A 12,316-nucleotide genomic window follows, 5' to 3' on the forward strand; every position below is an offset into this window, starting at 1 on the left:
GTTTAGTAACAACATACATATTAATTTGTCATTTGTCCGCTTACAAAGAAAAGTCTGAGCATCTGGATTTAAACTTTGGTATTTGAATTTGGTGAACATAGCTGGTACTTTTAACATAAAATTATAATTCAAATAGGTATAATTAATTTATTGATTTTATTTCGATTACTTAACAATCCCTTTCCTGTTCACATTTGCAAGCCATTTTATATTAACACTACATCCTCGTTTAAAACAAGTTAATAAAAGTCTCGTACCACATTTTGCAACTATCTCTTATTAGTTCAGAAAAAATGTACAAGGTATCATTTATATTCAGTATTTCAACATGGATAACGATCATATTCGAACGATAAACGGAAATGCGGTCTCGATTGTTCAATAGGATTTTTCGTGCGTGTTCGGGCTGTAACGCGATGTAGATTGATTTAATTTATCACGAGTGAGATGAACGATAGAACACGGCCAGTATCACTATCTCCACGACTCTGCGAGTTCCACTGGCATTCATTCATACACGCGAGCACCGTGTTTTTCGATGAACAATGGCGAACCTCGTTTTCTACAGTGTACATGTTATGCCAGGCAACGTTCCATCTCGCGCTGGAGCAGTACTCAATTTAGCGAGTGCTTCACACATTGTTTTGCTTCTCTTTTTTTCCTTTCAATGTTGAACGGTATAAACTTTGACCAGGTTTCGCCAGATTCACTTTGAAGAGTGTTTGATGTACGAACAAGTGTTCATTTTACAAAATTATTGTCTATAAGGGTCGGAATAGTCTCTTAAAGTTTATAGTGGTCTATGTCTTCAAAAAGAAGAGGAGAAATTGAATAATAAATAACAATGAATTATTTATCCATTTGTTATTTTTATTCGAAAGCAGCGAGAAGGAATTTTTGTTAACTTTGTTATTTAACGAGATATGATGGTCAAGTTTCGTTTTTTAAATGGAACTATATATTTTTTTTTATACCATGCGATAGTACTTTTCAAGACGAATTCATTAAGCTATAATGTATTTACCCGATTTTTATTAGTTTTCAAGCTATAACGCTTCAAAGTTTGCTAATTTTCAAGGAAAAATCTTGGTTCGGCCCCGGGCGGTCCCATTGATGCGGTATGCACCATGGGGTTTTTGAAATCGATACGGAGGGCCTCGCTTGCGAGTCCAGGCCCAAGGAAGGAAAACAGGAAAAGTATTACCTACCTAGAAAATTCTCGGCTCCATATCGATTTCAAGAACCCCATGGTGCTTACCGCATCAATGGACCGCCCGGGGCCGAACCAAGATTTTTCCTTGAAAATTAGCAAACTTTGAAGCTAAGCTTAAAAACTAATAAAAATCGGGTAAATACATTATAGCTTAATGAATTTGTCTTGAAAAGTACTATCGCATGGTATGAAAAAAAATATATAGTTCCATTTAAAAAACGAAACTTGACCATTATATCTCGTTAAATAACAAAGTTAACAAAAATTCCTTCTCGCTGAAACATGAGCCCCACTTTACCATGTAATTTCCATATTTGAAATTTTGCATTCGGCCGATAGTTTTGGAGTTAGAGCGCTGTATCACTAAGGCTGGGACATTCTATATGTATACAAATTTGAATGTAAACGTCCACAGTCTACTGATCAATTACTCTCAATTGTGAATTGTTAACTTAATCGCATTTTTCCCATTTTATCCCCTGATATGTATAATTTTGATATACAACACACCTATACATAGCACGTGCATCGAAATTGTATGTACCAGAGAAACAAAGCGGAGAATAGCCGTTGACGTCGCGAAAGATCTGAGGAAGATACAGAGTGAAAGTTTTGGAAATTCGGCTACCGTGAAAAGTCGTGGATACTGAGAACGATGGCAGCAGAGGGAGTTGCTTTTAAAAGTTCCGTCGATTCGATAAATCTCCCAACTTTCCCAACGAATTTTAACATTTTCACGGCACCTCTGGTCCTTATGCAAATACGACCACAAGATAAATGAATTTATGCCCCGACTTGTGGCTCGCGAAACTTTAATAATGACACAAGCGTTGGATCGAAAATGATAATCTCTATTTCCAATCAAACTGTCGGGGTATTAATTACTTTCGGTTTGGGTAGCAGTGGTGCGGGTGTGAAATTCGAGCTTCATTATTAAAACCATCTCTTATCGAGCGCATAATTCGATGGTGAATATTAGAAGTATTATTAGTTTAATGTTTTGGCTGTAATTATTTTGATTAAGTTTGTGGTACTAAAATATACATCGATGGTAAATTTAAGAAGGTTTGCGATTAAAGCATTGGTTTCAGAGATACCTCTTTTATACCCGATGAAGGAAAATTGTTCACTTGCAGAATAATAGCTGCAGCATTGTTAATAAAATAAAAATAGATACGTTATCTATTTCCACGATTGGAAGAATCTATAGGATAAAAATCAAAAAGTATACAGTTACCACAGGTTCGAAAGTGTGTTTGATAAGTGCTCTGCAATTTCTATGGTTTTGCAATAGAAAATAAAACGTGATATTCTAGCACTCAAACTACAATTCTGAAGAAAAATAATATAATTTTCTAATTTCTCCTTAGTATATAAATTTCTGCAAGTCTCACCTATGACATGAGCCACTTATGTCATCATTAGAAGTAGAAATTATTTTCTAATAATTGTTACATAAATATATTACGATTCCTTCGTATCATAGAATATTATATGGTTACTCAATTTTCTTCATTATCAAGAAATCTTTGCAACACATACCAGAAATACAGAGTTAAAAAATTTTATTTTATATTCAAGGTTATCAAATAAAAAATTCTTTTCATACCGACATTTTTCATCCCATTAAAATTATTATTTTAATTAAATTGTGTACCTATTATTTAATATATAGTACATACATGTATTTATATAATTTATATGCAAAATATAAAATATTGGAAATAGTTTCTCTGAACTTTACCCAAGCCCTATTATCCGATAATCGATTGTCCCAGTTTATAAAAAATAAATTAGCTGCTGGTGGTCACTAAATAGCTTTCCTCCTAATATCCTTCAATTATCTCATCGGCCACTTTCGTTTTTCCGTTTAGACCTGCGAGTAGACGTACTCTATCTCTCAAAGAGAGTAACAAGCTGACGCAGCATAAAAGTAAGAGTAGTATCAAACGTGATTCGTGGTCGAGAAAGTGACCTTCAGCAGCCAATTGAATTCGTTTCGACCAAGAAAAAGTAAGTAGGAAGCTGGACAGTAGATCTACTCCGAAGTAATTCCTAACTATCTCTACGGACACCACTAGCACATAAATTTTTTATCGCTTCTATCGTTTATGGCCCTTACACCAAGCTATAAAATTCAGTACGAGGAAGTCATAAACCGACAGATGCATTCATGTCCTCCTAATCGAATTCCTCGGGAAGAAAGTTGATCAATTTTCCTAACATCGCAGCTAGAAGGCAGGCTTCGTTTACATTTCGAATTATCATTTCAAAATGGAAAAAAATTTAATCGAATCTCGAACAATAGCATTTTAAATACCTTCGAAACAACTTGGGAAATCGATGAATAGAGAAAGATCAATGAAAGGAAGAGTAAGAAATTTAATCATACATATTTCTTTAAAGTTTTAGTGGTTACTCCCATATTAGATTATTTAAAATAATTCCAAAAATAAATATACTCCTATATACTAATATTCTTGAAGAAGTTAACATTGAGTGTTTGAAAATTTCTAACAAAAAAATGAAAAGATATTCAATAATTCAAATTGTATCATTTGTATATCTCATATTTCGTATGAATGATTCGCATAGTAAAATATGATTTTCATTTCATATAAAAAATGTATGAATGATGCATCGACGTATTTTATTCGTATAACGGTACATATTGGACGAGGCACATATTATCTTTATTTTAAGTAAATCCATACTTGATACGTATATGTTACGCTATTATTACTATCACAATGCCAGAGTGAATTTATTTTTTCCACGGTGCTACCTTTTCCCTTACAATTTACACAGCCAGAAGTATGATTTTGCAACATCGAAACAATATCGGAACACTAATCACAACTGTGGCCCAGTTTCGGTGTAAAACATCGTCTGGCGAGGGGATGCGATTTATTGTTCCGAGAAACGAGCACGCGGGGGCGTATTTTATTGTTTCAACTTGAACGTTGTTACGTTTTCGTTGCAACTCGATGAAAAGTGCACGTCCAGCGCGGTAGACAGCGAAAAAGTTTTGTTTGGTGCCGGGACACGTTCTCGCGGAACAGTGAAGGATTTTTTGTCCCGTTTCTTGCCACACCTTCGTGTCCACGAAAATTCTTCCACGTGACCCCGAATAGAAACATAATACGTTCCGACTTATGAGGAAAAACGTTATTGCGATCGAGACGAATTTCTCGAAAATGAAACACACGTTTTAAGTGTTTACATGCAATTGTCATGGCCAAAGCTTAAGAACTTTTTTCAAGATTTAAGGTATACATTTGAATCCAAAACAAAACGTTAATTAGCAATATAAGTATTGAAATTAATAGATATATTTTTCGTTTAAGAAGTATTCAACAATTGTTAAGACACAGCAAATCTCTAGGTACGTTTTTTTTCGTTGTCCATTCAACAGATACTGTAACAGAATAATTGGATCTTTTCAGATGAGACGTTCTCAAATCTTATTGCTTTATAATTTTTTTTTTTAATCAAGATATATTAAAATGGTTATGTATACAAAAGGATTTAGTTTTAATTCTCAAAATTAATATTTTCATTAAATTATATCATTAATTTGTGAGCGCCTTATGCTTGATAAATATGAGTGTGATCTAATCACTCAATGGATTTCAATGAAACTTTATATTTAAATTTTATTGAAAGTCGCCTATACGGGGTGTTCCCGGATTAAATAACCAAACTTAAAAGGCGAATTTAGGACCCAAAACAAATAATAATTTCCTGTAGAAATATACTCGCAAACCTTTCGTTCAAGAGCTATTTGAAGATTCTTTTCCTAAGATAGAAAGAAATAAAGATCGCTGTGACGTATTCGTCTCTGATTCATTCGATTTGGAGACATTCCGATAATCAAAGGAGGAATCGTCTTCCTGAAAATTCGATGGGAATGCGCTGATACGCGCACCATCGCCATTTGTTTCTTGGTTCCGTTAGAAACGGAATAGGTCGATGGTTTCCTGCAATTTGTCTTCAAGTTCGCTACTATGTTGCGATAAGAGACACTGGGTAGATAACGTGATTTCATGGTTGTCGATTGTAAAACGATGTAAACGGAACATGTCGTAGTATTTTCGAGTATTCTTACGGAAAGTTGTTGTCCTCAGACATTTGGTTAAGACAGTGGCCTTTAACTTTGTCTTTCTTAATTATGAACAATTATGGTAACAATTTTAATGCGTATAAGAAATTAGAACTCTTTAAAAATCAACCAATTCTGCGATGTTTATTGCTGTTTTCGAAGTGGTGTAATGGGAGCAAGTAGTTCGCCCTTAGAACGAGTCAGACATTACTTTATTTCCATAAACGTTGTAATCAATGTTTCGATAGTACTTCTACGACCCTTCTCAGAAAAGTATAAATAGAATATCTTCATTATAAATAAACTAGCAGTACAGTAAAGGAAAACAAAAATATTTCATTAAGAAACAATAATAATAATTAATAACTAACAGAGAGAAGAAATCTGTTTTCTTTAATCTGAATTTTCTGAATCGTATAATTCTGAATTATTATTTTCGATGTTTTAGTATTCATACTTATTGTAGACACTTCCATGAATTACAATTGAACGAACAAAATTGTTTCTTTAAATCTAATTCAACAAACATATACATACAAGAGTGAACTTCCTCAAAGTTCCCTTTGCAAAAGGAAGTCGCATGATCGAATCACAATCAGTGAGATATGCTAATTATATCATTTCTACGTGCATAATCATTTGCAAATAGATTAACCACTTATGGCAGGAATGTGCAATCAATATTAATACGAGTGTTCAGCATTGTTTGAACGAGACACCTGATCCCCTAGAATGCGGTCTTGCGGATCCGAGAATGTTTAGTGAAGTTGTAACGCGCATCACGACATTGGGTTATTAATGGCCGTCGTGGTACTTCAGGTACCTTGGTATTGAACGTTCTAATGCAAACTAGAAGTTTCGTGGCCGCATTCTGTAACGTATGTGAGAGCAAGCCCTTGTTTTCGATGTTGTAAACCGCTGTAAGCGAATCGAATATTGTCTGCTTTGAGTCTCACTGTCTTCGTATAGAATAAAATAATATTTGTGTAAATTTGTTCCGAAGGCTGACATCTAAGACGCGATATTTCTAACGCTCCCCTTAATTTATATTTAAAAATTTAAGACACAATATTTTTAATGCTTGACTTCATTTAAATTTAAACATAAAAATTTCCTTTCTAGACCAAGGAAGTTAGTCGAAAACACTTGAATATGTTCATTATGATTAGACTGCGAACGTTTATGCAAATCCACTCGTTCAAGTTTAATTATTACAGTGGTATAATTAATCAATATGGTACGACTTGTAACATTTTGAAAAGGGAGTAATTAATTTGAGTATCTCACCGTGTTGTAGTTATATTTGTGAAATAAAAATGTAGGAAGTAACTACAACAGTGAAGTGTACTAGAAATATTTTTGTCAAAATTTCATAATTTATATTCAAGCCACAAAAAAAAAATTAGGTACAGATTTTATTACTTTTGACACCTATCTCATCTTCCACAAAAATCAACCAACCTAGATAATTAAAAAAGAACCAACATAGTCGCTCCTGACTAAGAAATCTCTACAACTTTGAATCCAAATATAAACAATGTAATTCTCCGCAAATTAAACACCATGACAACTTGCTCCCCAATCACCTCTACACTCACCATTGTTCGCACATAATTTCCTATTATTTAATGAAACAATTAGCCGCAATTTCCAGTAGTTGACAACAGTTTCCACCGAGATTCGAATAATTTATTGTATTATATGTATCATTCCAGCCATGGCGAAGGGACGTAAATCGTCGCGAGAAAGAAAAGGGAACGCGGAGAATATACGACGAAGGTAGAGACGACGGTTTATCGATAGCATCTGGTTCTTCTTACCGTTTTCCGACAAACAATGCTATAAATTCGCGATACGTCATCGCCGCAGAGATGCAAATTGTTCTATGGCAGAAAACGCGGAAATCGGGAGCGTTCCGTGGGTGGATATAGCTCCCCTTAAATTAGTCTGCTTGTTAATTAAGAAGTTTCAAATGGACTCGTTCGGGCGCGAGGGGATCCGCTGGCCGGCTATAAGGGATCGCGTAAATGCGACCGGGAAGACGTTGTTAATTATACGCGTTTTATAATTAAACGATTTGCGAGACAACTGGGACGCGAAGGCGAGACGCCTAGCGAAAGGATAAATGATTGTTCGGGTACGGTGGGCAATGGGAGAAACAAGACACTTCATAATACAGAGAAGGGGTACTTCATAGTTGGACGAGTACTGCGAGAAGCAATGGCGGACGATATAAAATTAATTCACACAACGAGGTGTTTTGGGGTTTCTTTATTGTGGGGAAGCTGGAAAAACTGCTGTTGCTTTTGAAGGAGGATTTATTCCTTAAAACGTTTGGCCACCCTGACCGCTCTCCAGATGGGTACTATTCTTAAAAAAAAATTTAATTAAAAAATTAATCCAGTAATCGCAAAAATCCATTACTATTCTTCAGATAATGTATCTAAAAGTAGTGTGTACAAATTTCAGAGCAATCGGACCGCACATTTACTTTCTTTCGAAATGGTACAACGTAAATCTCGTAAACTATCGGTCCGATTGCTCTGAAATTTGTACACACTACTTTTAGATACATTATCTGAAGAGTAGCAATGGATTTTTGCGATTACTTGATTAGTTTTTTTTTTTTATTGACGATTTTTCTCGTGAAATTTCGGTGAAAAATAATAAAAAAATTTCTTTGGCTCACCATAATTTTCTTAATGGTAAAAAAAAATCCAATTACTACTCTCTTGCGACAAACTCCAGAAACAAACTAACATTTTTTTTTCTTTTTCACATGCAACCTAAAGAATATAATGATGGTACAGCCCACGCGCGTTTCGTGCCGAAGGACTTCACCAAAATTTTCGAACCGCCGCCATTTTGTTGTTGTTGTTATCTCAAATAATTTTTCATGTGTTCATTAAACCGTTTTTTATTATATGTCAAAACATAAAAATATTTTTTTCTATACTTTCGCATTTATGAATTTTTTTAAGAATAGTACCCATTTGGCGATCGCTCAGGGTGGCCAGACGCCTTAATTTTATTGTTTTAACATTTTCGTTATTCTTTCTGCTACTGTATATATCACTAGATATAACACTAGATATAAGTAGAAGCAATATTTTATTTCGCTTTCAGATAATAAAAACTACAAAAAATCATTCAGCCGTGTTCACTTTCCAAGGTGACTGTAGAAAGATTTGAAATAGCTCAGAATTCGGCAATAAATAATAACGGATAGCAATGCAGTTGCAGCAGAAAGAGCGTAACCTTTCAAGTTGTATAAAAAGAATAGGTAAAGGACAAAGAGTGAACATCGCTCTGTACGTTACTAAAGAGATATCCGACGTATTTCGGTCGACGTGCGCCGATATGCAATTGGATTTCTCGTGGATATCCATCGAACCGAATCGCATGTCCGGTGATCCTCGGTTTCGTCGAATGGCCCCTTTTTACAAGATTTCGACAGGAAATGCGCGCCTGATTCGTCATGGGACTAATCAAGATTAATGGAAATCGAGATCAGTGGGCACGTTGAATCGCACAACTCCGCGCGAATGCATGAATCAAATGTTAATTGATCTTTTTCTCCGAAAGCTCGAAATATGATTAATATTTTATTAAACGTCCAATTTTGACTTTAGAGTGAAAGGAGACTTAAAGCATTCTATCTTTCTATGGTACTTGGATAATCGAGGTTAAGTAAACATGTTTATTATTAGATGAAGTTGAAGAATAACTGGTTATTTTTGTAGTTGATTAATGAAATAGTTATTTGTAGAGTAAGAGTGTTCATGCAAATTAATAATTTCACAGCTAGAGAAAAAGAATTGAAATTTAGATGTAAAAGTACGTCTTATCTTCTAAATGATATGCTATGTATATTATTGTTGACATTTGAGATATTTTGCATTAATATACATTCTCATAGACTTGACCATACTTCGACTTTTTGTAAATGTATAAACACCCATAGTTTAATTATTAGTCAAATAATTACAGACAAGATTACCGAGTAATCATGTGCTTGTACATCGTAAACTGAAAGATCACTTCAGGCTATAGTAAAATCAGCAATAATTAGTATTCAATTGTCTAAATATCAATGTGAAAATTTGTGTAAAAGTCGGATATATATGTCATACTGTTTGTGTGTTCGATTGAAAAAAAAACAGAATCCTAAGACCTTCTCCGTAAGATGCTTCACTTGAACAGTCAAATAAACATAAAGTTCAGTTAATTAACGTTAACGCATGCCTACTCAAACGCACACACATTTGTGTACCAAAAAAGTTTCTCATTTGCCACTCTCCTAATTCATAATTCATTCCTCAGCCACGGAAACGGGCAAACAAAGGATACCAGAATTTAGGAGTAATTGCAATTAACATACCTCGTAATAAAATCCCTTTGTCGAAGGAAAGCGTTTTTCCAATGATCCCGTTCAATTATCGTATTCATTAATCTCGAGTTGAGCACTGTTCTCGTCTGTACAATCTCGTCGTTGAGTTTTCGAAGTTCTAAAATGAATCAGTTTTGCGTTAATTTCTTCGAGTTTCACTTTCTCGTACATAGAAGCGAATTAGAACAGAGACAATACACAATCAGACGATTTGTCTAGACTTTGAGGTCTGTACGTTTGAGACCCTAGAATCTGTCTTATGAATAGGAATATTCATATTGCAATAAAAAAGGAAAAATAGTGTATATACTATAATCAATGATTCAGCACGTTTACTAAACTTTGCTTTGCATTAAAATATTTACTCGTTTAAAATTTTTAATCGCTTATATGATGAGAAGAAATGAATGAATTCCTGTGGTTTATTTATTCATTTTTTCAAATTAACTGTAAAGTTGTCAATGAAATATTATTATTTTATGAAATAAGGACTTTTCCAAAGAGAGACTTTAGGATTTTGTTTTTCTAATACCACACAAATGGTGTAGAGCACAATCGATTCTTTCATTTTAAATGAATGTATTCATGATTGCAGAAGCTTGCGTTGTACGGAAGTTTTCTATATGACTATCGATTTATTATTTCATTCATGTATTTTCTACTTCCCCTCGTTAGCATGAGGCAAATAACAGACTGCTACCACGAATCTGCATCAGGTCACATCACTATAACGCGAGGAGGGCTTCCTAGAAGTTTCGCTTGACTTGTTAGCGCTGAACAGGTTGTAGCTTACGCGAAACGTTCTCAAATTATCGCGATCGAATTACTCGCCCGAATATCGATCAAGAGATCTGCTTTCCCCTCGTCACGGGGTAACCCCGTTTTCCCGCTCGAAAATTTATGAAATTCGATATACCTACTCGCACACACTGGTCGTATAAATCCTTAACACGTTAAATAAGTTGGTCGTGCTTCATTCCTTCAGGATATTTCGTTCTCGATCGACGAGTTTCGAGTTTCGCCAACAAACATGTTCCAAGTTGCTCGAGGGTATTGCACCATCGGAATCTCGAAGTCAACAAGTTTTTGACTTCCTCGGCGCAAGGAAGCGTCGTGGTTTGATTAGAAAAACGAAAGGAAAAATAGCAGAACTCTTCGGGAATTGGGGATACGTTTGCGAATTTTATTTTATTCTTGAAACTTGTTCAAGGTTAATGTACTTATTTTTCTAACGGATGAATACTTATTATTATTGTATATAATAATGTGCATACGGATAATAGAGGGATTTTTGAAAGGGTTTTTAGTTGTGGTGGACTAACGCTTGTTGAAGTCTTCGCATTTAATTGTAATCATATGCACTTTCTTTTAAAATAAAAAGAAATGCAACATATTGTTAGATGTACATGGGATATAACTCTCACGCAATTGTCTTTCCAACAAAGTACTTGATATTTCATTTTTTGCTTACATAAGGACTCTATATAGAGTGTTTTGCTATTTTCATGCTGTTACACCCTGGCTAGCGTTTTTCTCGCAAATAGTAAGGATTAGATAAAAGTGAAAAAAGAGAAAGTTTGAGAGTTTCTTATGACCAATACAATAGCCTATATCAATTTTTTATATTTACAATATTTCTGCTTCAATTTTATAAATTAATTTTATAAATTTTGTAAAGGTGAATTAATTTTTTAAATAAAATGCTACATGTGCTACGTACTTTTGTTTAAAATTACTGCACTGAAAAATCATAAATTCAAGTATCTAAATTTCTGATCATTTCATGTAAGGAATAGTAGAAAGATATTTTTATAATTACATTTGGCTTTCACAGAACGTTTAAAAAAAATCAAATGACTCGACAACTTAATGAACCTCAGTTTCCCATTAGTCTATGTGCACAATTAACGTGTATTGTGAAGTAGACAATAGAAAACGACATAGGAAATGGCGACCACTACAGCAATTTACCTTGGATTTCGTGTTTTGTGCGATTAAATTCAACTTCCTGTTCGGTTTGGACCTGCAAGTTGGTTTCGAAAGCTCTTTCTAGCTGGAAAAACTTGGTCCTCAGTTCGTGCAGATTTCTACGCAATTCCGACGCTTCCGATTCCCTTTTTTGCAATTGCTTCTCGAGATACCGCTGCCGCGTGGCCATCCTTTCTGCAATTACTTTAATTAAGTCTACAACGGACTTTTGCTATCAACCCAAGGAAACGATGTTTGTCGTTTTGAAACCCAAACTTTCCCTATTTCCTTTACCTGAAAGTGAACGATATCGACGCGTTATACCTATCGACCGAGACTTTCAAACTCGTTCGCGTGAACTGGGCTACGTTTTACGACAATGATCCTCAACCATTCAGTTCCATCGTGCAGATAACAAAAATTATTTATGTCAAAGATAAGATTTATCTTTGTCTGTCATTCGAAAATTCCAAATAGTCCTGGTTGAATTTATTTGACGAATAACGGAGAAGTAAAAACTTGTCCAAAAGGGATTTTAAAATATTATTTTTTGATATAATACAAATATTATTGAATTAAGAATGATGTCGTCGTTATATTTAATTAAAGGAAATTTTCACAAAGACAGATATTCATTTTATTT

At 34.4% G+C, this 12,316-nt stretch overlaps 1 protein-coding gene across 1 annotated transcript in view; it reads right to left on the reverse strand.

The window, feature by feature from the left end:
- The window catches only part of LOC128872223 (uncharacterized), a 33,048-nt gene extending 21,185 nt beyond the window's left edge, over window positions 1–11,863 (reverse strand). The window contains exons 1-2 of the mRNA XM_054114678.1: window positions 11,677–11,863; window positions 9,697–9,823 (exon numbers count right to left, since the gene is read on the reverse strand). Of these exons, the coding sequence (XP_053970653.1) occupies window positions 9,697–9,823; window positions 11,677–11,863 (314 nt within the window). The remainder of the gene's footprint in view (window positions 1–9,696; window positions 9,824–11,676) is intronic.
- Window positions 11,864–12,316: the final 453 nt, after the last annotated feature.

Source organism: Hylaeus volcanicus, chromosome 2 (genome assembly GCF_026283585.1).
Source record: "Hylaeus volcanicus isolate JK05 chromosome 2, UHH_iyHylVolc1.0_haploid, whole genome shotgun sequence".
Taxonomy (NCBI): domain Eukaryota; kingdom Metazoa; phylum Arthropoda; class Insecta; order Hymenoptera; family Colletidae; genus Hylaeus; species Hylaeus volcanicus.